The sequence below is a fragment of the Danio aesculapii genome, chromosome 18 (assembly GCF_903798145.1).
Source record: "Danio aesculapii chromosome 18, fDanAes4.1, whole genome shotgun sequence".
NCBI lineage: Eukaryota > Metazoa > Chordata > Actinopteri > Cypriniformes > Danionidae > Danio > Danio aesculapii.
This window is the reverse complement of record NC_079452.1, coordinates 33,223,957-33,241,779: the sequence shown is the minus strand read 5'-3', so window position 1 is coordinate 33,241,779 and position 17,823 is coordinate 33,223,957. Positions and strand designations below refer to the sequence as shown.

Genomic DNA, 17,823 nt, shown 5'->3' with positions numbered 1-17,823 from the left:
CACGCGTCTTGGTTTTAATGCAGGTGTTCTCGGATTATCAGATCCAGCAGATGACCGCAAACTTTGTTGATCAATTTGGACTGAATGACGATGAGTTCAGAGAGCATGATGGGAGTATCAGGTGATTTCTGCACAGACGTTTGCATGTAGAGTTAAATGTAGATTCTGGTATTAAGTGCAAACCTTTATTTTAAGAAAACACCTTAAAATTGTACATTTAAACACTATTGTTTACAAAAACTATTCAACTAAAAACGGTGGCATGGTGGCTCAGTGGTTAGCACTGTCGGCTCACAGCAAGAAGGTTGCTGGTTCGAGTCCCAGCTGGGCCAGTTGGCATTTCTGTACTTCGGTACTCCGGTTTCCTCTACAAGTCCAAAGACATGTGCTTTAGGTGAATTGGGTAAGCTAAATTGTCCGTAGTGTATGTGTGTGTGTGTGAATGCGAGAGTGTATAGAGCTGGAAGGGTATCCACTGTGTAAAAATAGTTGGTGGTTCATTCCACTGTGGCGACCCCTGATAAATCAAAGACTAAGCCGAAGAAAAATGAATGAATGAATTCAACTAAAAACTATAAAAAAACTAATAATTTTACAGAAAATAGCTTACATTTGGTTCCTCAGAATGCAGAAAAAAGTAGCTTTGTTAGTTTAATTAAAAAAAAACTATGTCATTTATATTCTTAAGTCTAAATTTGCATTAAAATTTGATTATTTAAGTGAAGTTTCATAAACTAATTTCGAGAGGAGAACGTGATATGACTGAGCATGTCTGGCCACTCATCTGTAATCAGTAATAATCCAATTAGAGTGATCCTAGTTTACTATAAATGGATCATTTTCTCCCTACTGTTTCTATCTTCATTTGGAAGAATCCCCCCTTCCACCCCATCTCCTCCTTTTCCTCCCTTTTCTAAAGGGGGAGCTCTCGAGACCTACCTGATCTCGGATCTCCTGATATGCTTATCGATCAAATATCTCCGAGCTCAGGGTTCTCTCCCGGGACAGCATGCCAAACCTGCTTTATACGCCAAGCATATCTAAGTGGGAACTCTTAAAATCCTGGTTATTGTCAATTCTCTGATTCAAGCTTTTGAATTTGACGTTTATATCACAGTTTGAAGAGTTTACGCTATCTTGCAATTCATTTTATTTTTTGTTTTTGCTATTTTGAGTTTATATCTCTCAATTCTGGTTTTATGTTCTAATTCTACATTTATATCATCTATTCTGACTTTTTCAGTTTCAGAAAGTCTTGTCATTAAAATCTCACAAAACTGACTTGCAATTGGGAATTTACATCTTGCACTTCTGAGCTCATAGCAACATTTGCACGTCTGAATTATCTTTTGCTGAATTCATGATGTTAAAAGTCAGAATTATGAGATCTACACTTGTAATTCTTTTTGTTCTCTCAGAATTGCGAGATATAACATCACAATTGGGATGAAAATAAATTTAAATAAGGAAACATTTTAAAAGTGCACGTTCATACACTATTGTGTACAGAAACTATTAAACTAAAAACACTTTAAATATCTACTAATAATTTGACAAAAATAATTACATTTGGCTTCTCAAAATGCATGAAAAATTAGTTTTGTTCATTTAATTCAAATACAGTATTAATAACTTTACTGAGCAAGGTAGAAGTGACATGATTGCACCAGCAAGGTGTGAATAATCTTGTGGAGTGGTGTGACAAATGCTCTTGTGATTAACCTAAAAACAGAGGAAAATTTGTTCAGGTCCACAACATCTGATGTATATACAAACTCTGTAGTGACACATAATGTAAACATCAGACAGGTCGACAAATATAAGTATTTGGGTGTTATAATGGACAACACGGTTTCATGGAAAGATCCTATTGATGGTGTGTGTAACAAGATCTATTTTTGTGGCATCTTCGATCTTTTGGAGCATCGAAAAAGTTTCTTGAACATTTTTTTTAATGTGGGTAATTATGAGTGTTCTGCAGTATTGTAATACTGTATGCTATATGAGTCTAAAAACAAAGTTGATGAACCATATTAAAATCAGTTCAAAGATAGTAGGAAAGCCTCTTCAGAAATTATAATACAAGAGCCTCACAAGGCTGGCAAGGAACATCATTTTGAACCCTAGTCATGCCTTGAATCATAAATGTATACCATTAAAATCTAACCCTTAATTTAGAGTGCCAAGTTTTAATAAAGTTAAAAATAAAAAGTCATTTGTACATCAGGCTGTCTTGGAGCTGAATAAGGTCTGTGTAAAATGAATTATTATAATTATTTTTTATTAGTCTTTGTCTCTTTTGTAAGGAGTATTTATCATGCTGTTATGCAAGAAAAATTTCAGATGCAAGTCTCGCAATAAAGTTTTGTATTGTATTATAAAAAAACAGCCCAATGTCATTTATATTCCTTTCTAAAATAGCCTTTCACATTTAGTGAATTATTATTTTGCATGTTAAGAAAAAATGATATTTAACAGGTTAAAGTTCTGGTTATGGCCATTTTCTGAGGTCACCTTTGTGTGTGTTTTCCTGCAGTGCCACGTTTGATCGAATCACAGAGATCAACTTTAACTTGGTGGATGAAGGAGTGAGTCCTGATCATTGTCAATTCTCTTATTCCAGCTTTTTAATTTCTGTTTTGGGCTTATTTGATAACCACGTTTTTTATTTGATTTTTTATTTGATGTTTTTCTTTTTTTATTCTCTCATCTCAGAGGGAAAAAAGATCTTATGCGGTATTAGGATTGTCACGATACTGGAATTCGGCACCAATTGATACTGAAATTTAAAAAATGTCCATTTCCCACTAACATTTGAGCGCATTCTTAAACGGCACTGATTTGCCATTGTGTTCAAGTGCTCAACAGAAATGATTGTGATTGGACGGGAAGGTCATCAGTTCACCGAACTCACCGCTGTTTACTGAATGCAACCACAGGTACAGGGACACTGGAGTACTTTAAAGCACGAAGATCAGCTGGTTTGTCTATAAGCTGACATACGAGCGATCTGCTGATGAATCGTGACAACCCTATGCAGTATCTTGTAGTTCTCCTTTTGCAATTTTGAGTTTATACCACAATATAATAAAAACTTTTCCTTTTCTGATCAACTGGCATTTTCTGTCCACATAAATAAATCACAATATTTGTACATTCAGAAGAAAGGCTATTAAAGACTTTTAAAGAATAAACATTTTACTCAGAAACATGCCTAACAAATCCAGTAATTCCTGAACTTTCTTTCTTTCTTTCTTTCTTTCTTTCTTTCTTTCTTTCTTTCTTTCTTTCTTTCTTACCTTCCTTTCTTTCATTTCTTTCTGTTTCTTTCCTTCTTTCCTTTTTTCTTTCTTTCCTTTCTTTCCTTCCTTTCTTTCTTTCTTTCCTTCTTTCCTTTCTTTCTGTCTGTTTCTTTCCTTCCTTTCTTTCTTTCTTTCCTTTTCTTTCTTTCTTTCGAGTTTAAGTTGGCTTCTTGCAAATCCTTTTTTGCAATTTCTTTTTGCAAGTTTTTTCCTCATAATTCTGACATTTTTAGATGGAATTTTAGATTATATTAGAAGATTATACACTATCATGCAATTGATTTAACATTTTGAGTTTATATCTCACAATTCTGACTTTTTTAATTCTCAAAAAAATCATTTACATCTCTCTATTCATAAATCTTGAAATTCTGTTTATATTTAGCAATTCTATGTGTATATCTTGTATTTGGACTTAATTTCTCACAATTTAAAATAGATTTTTTGCAATTCAGAGTTTATATCTCACATTTCCTACTTTTTTTTTTTAAATAACAAAAAATTGTTTTTCATTCTGGATTTTTTGTTTTTTTTTTTTGCAATTGAGTTTATGTCTCACAATTCTGGTTATATTTTGCAATTGTACATTTATATCTTGTTTTCTGGATTTCACAAGTTTGTTTCTCAATCCTTTTTTGCAATTTAGTTATTATTCCTTCTAATTCGGACATATCACAATTAGAAGATTATACACTATTTTACAATTCATTTGACATTTATATCAATTTATCTCACAAAACTAGGCATGGGCTGTTATAAGATTCTAACGGTATGATAACCTTAGATAAAAAAATCACAGTTTTACGCTATTGTGATTACTGCTCTAAAATATATTCATTTTAAATGTTTGGGTAAAAAACAAGAGCTTTTTTCCACTTTGAACACAATGGCCACGTCCGAAATTGCATACCTCCATACTATATAGTACGCTAAAAACAGTATGCAAGCTGAGTAGTATGTCCGAATTCATAGTATATATATTTTTTTACATATGCGAGAAGTACCCGGATGACCTACTACTTCGGGCGAGATTCTGAAGTGTGCATACGATGGACGCTATGCTATCCCATGATACACTGTGAGAGAATTCATGAATGGGAGTGAAGCGGGTTTGTCACGTGATCATGATAAAATGGCGGACCTGGTACATCTGAGCTCCATTCATACTACTCACATTCATACTGTATAGAATGTACTTTCCTATCGGTCGATTAGTAAATTCAAATGCAGGACCTTCTGAGTAGTAGGCGATTTCGAACGCAGCCAATATATTTTATTTTGAGAAACATTTTAAATATTTTGGAGCCGTAAACATGTCAGGCTGAATAATTCAAATGAATCTTTGACTTCTGTTGTCTTCATTAGTTTCAAACACAGATTTCTTTACAATTTAAAATGGCATTTCTGGATATCTTTTCCGCTGGACATACTGTTGTCCTAGAAAAAAAAAACAATCTTACATGTACAGTAAGAACGGCATAACAGAAAATTTTGGTGGTTTTAAAACCTTGACTTTTACAAACCGCGGTATACCTTGAAAACGGTTATCGTCCCATGCCTACACAAAACTGACTTTTTACTTGCAATTCTGAGCTTATAACAACACACGTCATGATTTTGCCAAGTATGATGGAATCCTGGATTAACGTCTATGTTGACCCAACCATAACTGTGAATTATTCCCAAAATCAGACGGGAATAATAGTTGGATAACAATCATGTAGAAGTGCATAAACCCAACCATAAACCTAAATTAAACATACACCTTAAAGGTATCCCTTTATTCTGATTGGCTGATTGGAATGTTGTTCCAGGATCAGCATAGATGTTAATGCAGGAACATGTCCTACTTGTTTAAATCAGGTTGACGTTTAGCAACATTTGCACTTCTGCATTATCCTTTGCTAATTCGTGATGTAAAAAGTCAAAATGATGAGATCTACACTTCTTGTAGTTTGGAGATCAAATTAACTAAATTGCTAATTTTGTAGTTTCCTTTCTCAGGCCTCCTCTCTTTTCTTTCCTCTCTCAGGCGAGCTCCGCAGTGTTTGAGACTCGTACGAAGGAGAGAATCCGTCCATTCGATGAAGCCGAGGAGGAGGAAGATATTTGGGAGGATAAAGAAATCAACTATGCAACACAAGTGAAGGCCAGAAGCAGGTTGATAAATCACGCACACTAAACATCCACTACTCACACTGCTGTCGTGCTTTACATATTTATTTATTTCTCTTCTAATGCCATATCAGCAGCATTAACTATATTCATAGCAACATCAGTAACAAATATTCAATAAATAATTTAACAACATTCTAGAAAAAACATTCCACATGACAACAATTCTGATAAAAGGTCATCTTTCAATGATAAATACTCCACAATTCCTCCAGGAGAGGAGCTTTTCAAGCGTTTCCCTTCAAATATTTCCTGAATCGAAATGTTCTCCAATATCCTTTAAAAATAAGCAGCATTCTACTAAAATATGTTTTATTGTCAAATACTTTAGACAAGTCACAACAGTTTTCCACCCTGAATATTTAGAATTGCATGAAGACAGACCCAATTATATCAGTCCTTTTGGAATTCGTATGAAACCCCACCTGAAGAATATGGGTGTTAATATGGAAAAACTATCAATACCTGATTTGAGCCATATTCCTCCTTGGTGCAACACGAAAATAAGAATCTTATGGAACTTAACCAAACAGAAGAAGTCCTTGACTCACCCAAATGAATACAAACAAGAATTCAAACAAATAACAGGCAGTCTCCCTCATCATGAACCCATATATACAGATGGATCGAAAACAGACAAAGGAGTAACAGCAGCAGTGGTGTTTAAAGATGATGTCTTTGGTTTTTGGACGGTTTACACAGCAGAAGCTTATGCAATAAGTGTGGTTTATTCATAAACTAATTTCGAGAGGATCATGTGCTTATAATCAACACGGCTGGCTCCTCATTAGCTCCGTAATCTAACCAATTAGATGATTACGGACGCATTATAAATAACCAGAGTTTTTCACTCCAGTTACCTTCGTCTTGAAGCTTCCCCCTTCCACCCCTACTTCCTCCCTCTTTTTCCGATGGGCGACACGGTGGCCCAGCGGCTACGCTGTGGCCTCACAGCAAGAACACCACTAGTCCAACTTCCTATAGGACTGGTTGGCGTTTCTGTGCGGAGTTTGCATGTTCTCCCCGTGTTCGCGTGGGTTTTCATCCGGGTCCCCCGGTTTCCTCCCACCGTCCAAAAACATAAAACATAGTCAATCGACTAAACATTATCAATGAAACAACCCTAGTTTACACTTTTCACGCAGCGACAAGCAGGGGAGTTCTCGAGACCTACCTGAGCTCGAACTCCCCTCTCGCCCTTCTAACGGGTGGGAGCCCCGGGCTCGAGGATATTACGAGCTCAGGGCTCTCTCCCGAGACAGCATGCCAAATACACTTTATTGATTATCAGCTAAGTGTGAACTCTTGAAATATGGCTTTAGAACAAATGGAAAGGAAACAGCATCGTAACTTTAATCTGCACAGATTTCAAATCCTGTCTTCAAGCACTCGAAGCTGCTAAGTGGGATCACCCCATAATGTCCATGATATTAAAGAAAATGACAACACTAGAAAATCAGAAGTTCAACATTATCCTCTGTTGGGTTCCAGGTCATATGGGACTAGGTGGAAATGAACTGGCAGATGAAGCAGCAAAACAGGCTTTCTCCTTGAATGTGACAGAATGTTTAATTCCTCCTGAGGACTTGAAACCCACAATCCATACATAAACGAAACTTGGCTAAGGGAATGGGACAACTGCATAAATAATAAATTACATGAAATTAACCCGAAAATACATGAAAGACATTTAGCAAATTATCATTTTGAGACCAGGCATGATCAGACGTTCTATACTAGATGTCGAATTGGACATTCTAGGTTGAAACATTTTTATTTATTGAATAACAAAGAATCAACTAAATGTAATTACCATAATTACCGCCAGACTGATCTTACCATAAAACATATTTTGTTGGAATGTAGAAGTTTAAATTCCATTTGACAACATTTTTATAAGGAGAGCACTTTGATGGACATTTTTAAAAACGTACCACCATGAAGAGTTTTACATTTTTTTATAAAAAAATGTAATTGAAAAATCATATTTAACTTTGAATAAATTTTTGTGTGAATTTTATCTATTTATATATTATATATTTATCTAAGTAACTTTTTTAGTTTAATACGAAGTAGTTTTTTATCATGTAATATTTTATGTATTTCCATTTGGCCACGAAATAGCAATAAGTTGCTGATGTGGCAATAAATAAATAATAAATAAATAAATAGACAAGTCACGAAGGTTTCTCTTCCACTTTTAGTAAATATCAGTGTGTAAGTCTTTAGTGGCCCATTCTAAATCTCATATGTACAGGCTCGCCGTGTCTCTTTTCAAAATGGTGATTATTTCTTTCATTTACTAATGGATTCACTTCATACAATTTGTTGTTTGTACATTCATCCCGTTCCACTTGCCATTTTTTTAATAATGTAAAGATTCTTGGTAGGTTTGAAATCAGAAACTGTATTTTTAACATTCTGTTTCCTCCGACTGTATCGCTTCCTTAGCTGCTTTATCTGTCTGTTCATTTTCATTTAATCCCGTGTGGCCAGTAGGGATGTAACGGTACAGCAATAATAACTGTGTATTAAAGTAAGATTCAAAATCGAAATCTCTTTAAATGAAAATGCAAGCACTCTGTGTCCATCATAACAGCGGGTGCAGCATGTGTGTGTGTTTATATAGAGAAGAGGCTGACTTGCGTGCACATGTGATGAGACGGAAACTCATTATTAACTCTTATTTCCGTCAGCGCCTATAGCCTAGTGATTAGGCGTGCTGACATATAGCACCATGGTGCTCATGGCGACCCGAGTTTGATTCCCGGCTCGAGGTCCTATGCCGATCCTTCGACTCTCTCTGCTCCCAACACTTTCATGTCTGTCATCCTCTATCCTATCATATTAAAAGGTAAAACCCCCCTAAAAAATATTTCCATTGTTTTTTTATGTGAACTTAGTTGACGGATTTGTGTGACCATCATACATTTGCATCTATTGCAAGCAGCAACCTCCTGCTCTCCCTTGTGGAGCTAATACAGAACTGACACTGCAACTCATCGACTGGCCACTGGGGGCTTACTCCAAAACAGAACAAATTTACATTCACTCTAATTTAAAATGCCCAACATTACAGAAGGACATTACATTTTTTGCCGTTTATAGCTAACATTACCTTTCATGACAACTGTGAAGGGGGTGAATTTTTTTTGTAACTCATCCGTTTCACTTTTATTAGTCTTTAAAATTCTGCATAATTAGAACGTGGCTACTTGAGTGACATGTCTCCGCAGCTCACCATCGCGTCATCTTACATCACCTGATTCCGGCTGATTCTTGCAGCTGAACGCAGCATATATATCATATTTTTTCTTTTGTTTTATTTGTATTGTGCTCCCAAACCATTCAAGTCTGGCCTAACAGACACTTTGTTCATATTTTTTTACAGTCTATGGTATTTTGCAGCATCTCACACATGAGCACAGCTTTTTTTACATGCTGTGTGTCGATAAAAGCTTTGAGATTTTACACAGAGCATCGCTCATTAATGTCAGTTCCAGAGTACTCAGAGGCGAGACTAATATTGCAAGGTTCTGTTTACACTGTTTTAATATTACTGTTTCTGTTTTACAGTAACAAGTTGGCATGACAACAGCAACATGGCGGAGCATTTCTGAGTGTTGCGTCTTGCATTTTCAGAGGCAAAGATGTGTTCTTTGTGAATAGCTGCTAAGTTGTTGCTCTGCTGTGGTCTTTTATTTATTTTTTTTGTCTAACTCCAGTGATTGGCACATCTGGACCGAAACATGACCCTTAAACCGTGATGATTCTGTATGAATACATGTATTATTACACCCCTAATGGCCAGATATCCAACATAAAATACCAGTGTCTTCTTTTTTTAAAAGTTGTGCTTTTATTTCTGAAGGTTTGGCCTGGTGACGAACCCTCAGAAGAGCGAGGCGGACGGTGGCTCTCGTAAGCGTCTGGGCTCTCCTGACATGGAGTGGTTTCCAGAGATCAAGCCCAATCCAGACCAGAGCAAGATCCAGGAAGCGAAGCAGCCGAGTGATCCGCAGAGTATGCTCATAACTCACAAACTTTATATTGTTCATTTACACTATCAATATTATTTACACATCTCACATGTACAGTCAAGCACAAAATTATTGACACCGCTGTCAAATTCTGACTGGAAATGACTCCAGCTTCTCCTAAAAGATAATTAGACGATGTATAAGAGGCATCATTGTGAAAAAAAAATCTCAGCTTTTATTTACATTTAAACAAAAACTTTGTCAGAATTTGCCAGGGGGATTAATAATTTCGAGCTTGACTGTATATCTCAAATACAGTCAAGCCCGAAATTATTAATATTCATCTCAAAACTGATCTAAAAAAATGTCTCTGCCTTAAATAAAGGTTAAAGAGAGTAAACACGTTTACTTGATTTTACTGCATTTGATAGTACTGCAAAATGTCTTGTAAACAGTGAATGTGCTCTTCACTGTCCCCATCAGGTCCCGGCTGGATCGCGAGTTTTGAGGATGACTTCAGCTGTCGGGATCTGGCCAGTATAGCGATGGACACGGGCTCCAGTGTGTGGGGCGGCTCTGGCTCCGGCTCTGACTCTCAGCTCAGTCAGAGTGAGGACAAAGGCTGGGCCACTTTTGGAGACTTCCAACCCTTCTGCTGGTGAGAAGGAGCTGGGTTTTAACTCATTTCTGTGTTTGGAAAATTAGCTTGAGAGTGTAATAAAAAAAAAGTCCAAATGTTGTGTGTTCGAGCTGATGTTGTCTACTTGTGTCACTCTGTGCTGAATGCTCTTGTGTCTGCAGTTCAGATGCAGGACCCAGATGTAGTTCACCTGTCAACCCAGAAAATCCCAACAAACAGAGCGAGACTGAAGAACGTAAGTGCTTTATAGACATTTCTCTAATAGTATATTCACGCTATTCAAGTGTTTCAAATTTTGTATAAAATTAAATTTTCATTATGGTTGGGTTGATAGACGATGCCATCGTCCATCACTGATGGCAGATAGACATCACGATGCTGAGCTGGCATCGCGATCCTCCACCCCGCCCCCATCGCAGCAGCAACCCACTCGCAAAAAATACACACTGAGGCCCCGTTTACACTAATACGTCTTAGTTTTAAAATGGCATTTTAGAATAGAAACGATCCACGCCCACACTGGCGTTTCATCTAGTGTTTTTGAAAAGCCCTCTTTCCACACTAAACCGCTGAAAACGCACATCCCATGACCACACACACATACTCTGTCATGCAGCGTATGTGCACGTCTGAGCTCCAGGCAGTCAGCTTTGAGCACAAAACCCCAGAGAGCAGTGCAGGTCGGACGGTTTATCAAGGATGTACTGCTGGATCGCGTCTCACTAAAGTTGTTAAACGTGATATTTAATTCATTTTGTCTCTATCTAATGACTCTTTGTTCTTTTAAATCTATCAGGTAATGTGTCATATCGTCAGAACACAGCTTCAATCTTTCGCTTTCCTGCTTGTACTAAGTAATATTAGCAAAAACCTCAGATACTGTTGGTTGGTTCCTGTTGTTTTTGCACTTTTTTACCAACCAAGTATGTGGACGCCATTATAACAACACAGATCACTCTGCCTATTCATGCCAGAGTCCCGTGAAAAAAGTGATTAACAGGTGGTAATTTTGTGTGTAACTTCTCTTTATTTATTCATGATTTGGTTATGGGTAAAACAAAGACCATACGGGTCAGGTAGTTGAAATGGTAGGCTACAAAGAATTAATCAGTTATGAATTAATGAATTATTCAAAAATAATTAATTCACCACCGCCTACGACGATGATGTCATCGTCCATCGCGATGTTTCACATTACACATCGTACGATGCCAAATTTGTCGACATTTGTCGCCCAACCCTAATTTTCATCCATATGTATTTGTAGTATTATTTAGGTAACTTTACTTAGTTGTAGTGTTTTGCATGTCATTTTAACGTCTTATTTACTGTAGAGCTGTGGCAAAAAAATAGATTGAAAAATGTGTGTATTCTCTCTTGAATCAATACTGTGCTTTGTTTTTTTGTTTTTTTACAGCAGATGGCACTCTATGATAGTTTTGAACAGTAGATGGCGCTCTAGGCTAGTTTTTAACAGCAGACGGCACTCTAGGCAAGTTTTTTAACAGCTGATGGCACTCTAGGCTAGTTTTGAACAGTAGATGGCGCTCTAGGCTAGTTTTTAACAGCAGACGGCACTCTAGGCAAGTTTTTTAACAGCAGATGGCACTCTAGGCTAGTTTTGAACAGTAGATGGCGCTCTAGGCTAGTTTTTAACAGCAGACGGCACTCTAGGCAAGTTTTTTAATAGCAGATGGCACTCTAGGCTAGTTTGAACCGTAGACGGCACTCTAGACTAGTTTTTTAACAGCAGACGGCACTCTAGGCTAGTTTTGAACGGTAGATGGCGCTCTTGGCTAGTTTTTAACAGCAGTCGGCACTCTAGGCTAGTTTTGAACAGTAGATGGCACTCTATGCTAGTTTTTAACAGCAGACGCACACTAGGCTAGTTTTTAAACAGCAGATGAGCAGATGGTGCTGTAGGCTAGTTTTGAACAGTAGATGGTGCTCTAGGCTAGTTTTTAAACAGCAGCTGATGCTGTAGGCTAGTTTTGAACAGTAGATGGCGCTCTAGGCTAGTTGTTAACAGCAGGCGGTTCTCGGCTATTTTTTGTCACCTAGAGTAATGTAAACACAGCTCACTGTGAACTCTCTTAAACGCTCTTTGCTTTAACCTTTCGTAACGTTCTTAATGATTATTTTATGTAAATAAATAAGTGGTATTTGTAAAGAATTAGATGCAAGCAGAGTATGACTGATTGCAAAGCATACAGCGCCATTTGCTGGTAAAAACTAAGATCTGAATTGATTTAAGAGAGAATAGCGACGCATTTTGAAACTCACAGTATTGTTATTATTACTGTTAGTATTGTATGTTTATGTGTGTTAGTGAAGGGCTCGACGGCTTGTGTGTGGAGTGTGTGTGGAGCGAGGAAAGCTCCTCTAGTAGCGTCTGACAGCAGCTCCAGTGGATCAGACAGCGAGGAAGAGGAGGAAAAATCCAGCATCATCACTGAGAGCAGCGTCAAACTCAAAACGGACGCAAAACACGAGAAAGCAGTCTACAGCAGGTAAACGCACAATAATACAATACAAACACACATTCATGCCAACTTATTGCCAATAGTAATGCTGTATTTTCTATTAAGAATAATTTTAATTAGAGAATTATCTATTGTTGCTTAAAAGTGAAATAATTATTATTTGTAGGAATTTTATAATTTTATTTCATTTTACTTTTAAATATTATTACTATTATTATTAAATTTAATTAAATCAAAAGTAGCACTAATAATAGAACTAAGAAATATAAAAGTAAAAAAGAAATATTTAAGATTAAAATGTAACAACATTATTAGTATTATATTAGTATTATATTACATTTATATTAGTATTAGTAATATTTTTAATACTACTGCTAATAATAAAGTAAATAAATTATGATTATTAGCAGTAGTAGTAATAATAATCTTGTTATATTTGAAACATTTTACTGTTACTGTTATTAGCACTTCTATTTACTTATAAGAATTATTATTGTTATTAGACATGGGTCGGTATAAGATTCTAACGGTATGATAACCTTGGATAAAAATATCACGGTTTCACGGTATTGTGATTACTGCTCTAAAATATATTCATTTTAAATATCTGGTTAAAAAAACAAGAGCTTTTTTCCACTTTGAACACAATGACCGCGTCTGAAATTGCATACCTCCATACTATATAGTACGCTAAAAACAGTATGCAAGCTGAGTAGTATGTCCGAATTCATAATATATTTATTTAAAAAGTATGCGAGAAGTACCCGGATGACCTGCGGGTGTGTCACGTGATCATGATAAAATGGCGGACGTTGTACATCTGAGCTCCATTCATACTACTTACATTTATACTGCATAGAATGTACTTTTCTATCGTTGAGTAGTAAATTCAAATGCAGGACCTACTGAGTAGTAGGGGATTTTGGACGCAGCCAATATCTTTTATTTTGAGAAACATTTACAATATTATGGAGCAGTAAACATGTTAGCTTAATAATTCAAATGAATCTTTGACTTCTGCTGACTTCATTAGTTTCAAACACAGATTTCTTTACAATTTAAAATCTTTTCTGCTGGACATACTGTTGTCCTAGAAAAAAAAACAATCTTTCATGTACAGTAAGAACTGCTTAACAGAAATTTTGGTGGTTTTAAAACCTTGACTTTTACAAACCGTGGTATACCTTGAAAACGGTTATCGTCCCATGCCTGGTTGTTATTATTATCCTTATCACTTATTGTTGTTCAAAATTTAAGTGTAAAACAATTATTAGCAGAGTCAGTATGTATAATAATTATTTTATTTTCTAACAATCTTACTTTGAAGCAGTATTATTATTTCATTATCATTACCAGTACTACTACTCCTACCATTACTAATAATAATTTTATTCCACTTCAAAACATTATCATTATATAGATTTGCCACTGTCATTATAATTATTCCTACTAATGAAACTGTAACATCTTTTAAATTCTTTTGTCCTTCTGGAAGCTGTTAATCTAATAATGTCCATTTTTATACAAAGATGCGTATTTCTATAGTTAATAACAACAACAACAATACTAATAACAATAATAAAATGCTCTAATACACAATTCGCATGCATTTTTGCAGATAGTACAAATTATCAGCTGCTTTGACTCAAGACGTCTCAGAAAGTGTTTTCAGGACTATGATGTCCATAATGCTTCCTTCCACTGTCTTTCAGTGACACTAATGCCAAAGCAACAGGTGGCATGACAACAGATGTCAAAGCAACAGGAACCATGGCGATGCCCATCACTGGTACTCAGTCGCCCAAGGAGAAGAAGTGAGTGTTTTACCACAGGAGCTTGCTGGACATATGTTTGAAAGGAAACCCGAGGTATTCATATTTGTAAGACGCATATATTTGGGTTCATAGGATTACAAACTCCTTATATTCATCATGAAGCATGTGTTTAATTACTGAGATGCTACTGAGATTTCAAAAATGTTTTTAAAGTCATCCCCATGAGAAACAATTGGGGCACTATTTACGTTACATTAAGTCACAGAAATCTTAAAGGAATAGTTCACCCAAAATTGAAAATGACCTCATCAAAAGGACAAAGCCTTGCTGCAGCTCTGATACAACTTTTATTTATGGAGAAAATGAAAAAGCACTGCAGTGTTTGTGTGCGCTGTGTTTGTCTGAGGGAATTAGCCTACTGTTATTACTGAAATACAGTGTTGGGCAGGCTACTTGAAAAATGTAGTGAGCTAAGCTATGAGCTACTCTACTTAAAATGTGGCTTAATCACACTAAAAGCTAGCCCCTGGGAAATGTAGCTTTTAGCTAAGCCAAAAGCCACTAGCCAAAAGTAGCTCAGCTACATCTAAGCTATTTTTGTAGTATTCATTTTTAAATTAAAGCAACTTAAATCCAAGTCAATCATATCTTAGTGATCAATAAAACTGCCAATGAAACATATAAGGTATAATTGTTCAGTTCAGTTATTTACTGTTATTAATACCAAACAGAAACAAATTATAGTATATAACAGCAAAAACAAAAAATCCAATAAAACCGGGTGTTACACAGTATTTAAAATACTATAGTAATTTATAGTAAAGGGAAATATTCAGGAATAAGCATTGTATTGTATATATATTTACAACTCTTCATGAATGAATTACACTATATAATGTAGCATCATTCGTAACAATCATGAACTAATAGTAATTACCATTACAAACTTTAGCCTTTACTACAGTAAGCTATATATATGTATATTTAGTAAAATCACCACAGCAAATTAATTCCTTAGAGTCCTTCACTATTGTGTAGTTCAAAAACATTATTTTTATATTTACTATAAATTGCTAAAGTATTTTTGTAGCCCTATATGGATGCACTTGGGCTCATTTGCTGGACAAACTATAAGTTAATTTAAAACCAACTCAACTAACAAACAACATTTAAAAAAAAATCTAATCACATTTAACAAAAGCACAGCATCAGAATTAACGTTATTACAACTTAACATGTACTTCTCAAGGTGTAGTTATGAGGAAACCTGCTTCAGAAATAACCTTTCTCCCTCAGTCTCGTCTTTCCATCAAGCAAGTTTCTCATGTTAGCCTAATTGTTTGGCGACGTCACCGGCCAGAGCGAGAGGTAGCAGTAACGCACCAAAAAGTTTTTTGTTGACCACTGTAAAACAGGAAGAAGAAATCATCATTTTTGCCATCATATGGATTTACTTTTATCAGCTAGACACCGGCTTCACAGCTCCGTGAATGTCAGTGCCGTCACTTATTGATCTGTGATTGGTAAATGTAGCTTGTGTGGACGCTACTTGACTAAAAAAATAGCTTTGCTTCTGAAAAGTTATTTGATTTAGAAAGTAGCCACGTTACTGCCATGCTACTGAGAATCGTAGTTAAGCTAGCTGCGTCACTACTTGTACTTGTACACTACTTATATTCCATACAAAGCATGAAGCTGATTGGTTAGTTCTAGTCACAGGACTTGCTGTACGCTTGCAGTATTCTGAGAGCCTGAAAAATGAGAGTGTGGACGTTACTATTAGGCATAGGAAAGAAAATACTATGGAGGTCAATTGGTGCCAGCTACAAGCATTAGAAAACAAATACTATGAAAGTCAATTGGTGCCAGCTACAAGCATTAGGGAAAATACTATGGAAGTCAATTGGTGCCAGCTACAAACATTAGGAATAAAAATACTATGGAAATCAGTTGCTGCCAGTTACAAGCATTAGAAAACAAATACAATGGAAGTCAATTGGTGCCAGTTACAAGCATTAGAGAAAATACTATGGGAGTCAGTTGGTGCCAGCTACAAGCATTAGGAATAAAAAATACTATGGGAGTCAATTGCTCCCAGCTACAAGCATTTGGAATAAAAAATACTATTGAAGTCAATTGGTGCCAGCTACAAGCATTAGAAAACAAATACTATAGACATCAATTGGTGCCAGCTACAAGCATTAAGAAAAAGTTCATATGGAAGTCAATTGGTGCCAGCCACAAGCGTTAAAAAACTTTGGAAGTCAATTGGTGCCAGCTACAAGCATTAGAAAACAAATACTATAGACATCAATTGATGCCAGCTACAAGCATTAAGAAAAAAAATAATATGGAAGTCAATTAGTGCCAGCTACAAGCGTTAAAAAAACTTTGGAAGTCAATTGGTGCCAGCTACAAGCATTAGGAAGAAAAATGCTATTGAAGTCAATTGGTGCCAGCTACAAGCATTAGAAAACAAATACTATAGACATCAATTGGTGCCAGCTACAAGCATTAAGAAAGAGTTAATATGGAAGTCAATTGGTGCCAGCCACAAGCTTTATAAAACAAAAACAATGGAAGTCAATTGGTGCCAGCTACAAACATTAGGAATAAAAATACTATGCAAATCAGTTGCTGCCAGCTACAAGCAATAGAAAACAAATACTATGGAAGTCAATTGGTGCCAGTTACAAGCATTAGGGAAAATACTATGGGAGTCAATTGGTGCCAGCTACAAGCATTAGAAAACAAATACTATAGACATCAATTGGTGCCAGCTACAAGCATTAAGAAAAAGTTCATATGGAAGTCAATTGGTGCCAGCTACAAGCATTAAGAAAAAGTTCATATGGAAGTCAATTGGTGCCAGCTACAAGCATTAAGAAAAACTTAATATGGAAGTCAATTGGTGCCAGCTACAAGCGTTATAAAAACTTTGGAAGTCAATCGGTGCCAGCTACAAGCATTAGAAAAAAAAATTATTTTGTTTAACAGAAGAAAGAAACTCAAATAGGGTTTAAACCAGTTAAAGGTGAGTAAATGATGGCAGAATTTTCATATTTGGGTGAACTATCACTTTAATTATTAAATATTCTTTTAAAATCTCTAAATATGTCATTTGACCTGTCTTGTTCTCCAGGGGCGACTCCAGTAGTAATGGCCCGATGTAACCTCATTCTCCTCCATCCTCACGACAGCCGTCGCTCCATCTGTGAAATGCTAAAGGCTATGGGCTTTCCTGTTTTCAGACACGTCTCCTCTCCATGTGTGTTTTTGGTATGAGCATGAGCGGTACTCTGCGTGATCTCCGTCTTCCCTGATGAAGACACATATTCACTGTTGGAAACACTACACTTTACATCAACACCCACAGGTCAATCCTCACATATGCATCATCCAAAGGCTTGATTTATTGTGTTGTTTTTTATGTTTCTGAAGCAGTATTTTCCAGTTTGAACGAGGCAG

The 17,823-nt window shown here is 36.1% G+C and overlaps 1 protein-coding gene across 1 annotated transcript in view; it reads left to right on the top strand.

Moving 5' to 3' along the window:
• ppp6r2b (protein phosphatase 6, regulatory subunit 2b) overlaps positions 1–17,823 on the top strand; it is a 67,534-nt gene that overhangs the window by 20,477 nt on the left and 29,234 nt on the right. The window contains exons 14-20 of the mRNA XM_056478602.1: positions 24–121; positions 2,537–2,588; positions 5,335–5,462; positions 9,349–9,500; positions 9,941–10,115; positions 10,259–10,332; positions 12,427–12,607. Of these exons, the coding sequence (XP_056334577.1) occupies positions 24–121; positions 2,537–2,588; positions 5,335–5,462; positions 9,349–9,500; positions 9,941–10,115; positions 10,259–10,332; positions 12,427–12,607 (860 nt within the window). The remainder of the gene's footprint in view (positions 1–23; positions 122–2,536; positions 2,589–5,334; positions 5,463–9,348; positions 9,501–9,940; positions 10,116–10,258; positions 10,333–12,426; positions 12,608–17,823) is intronic.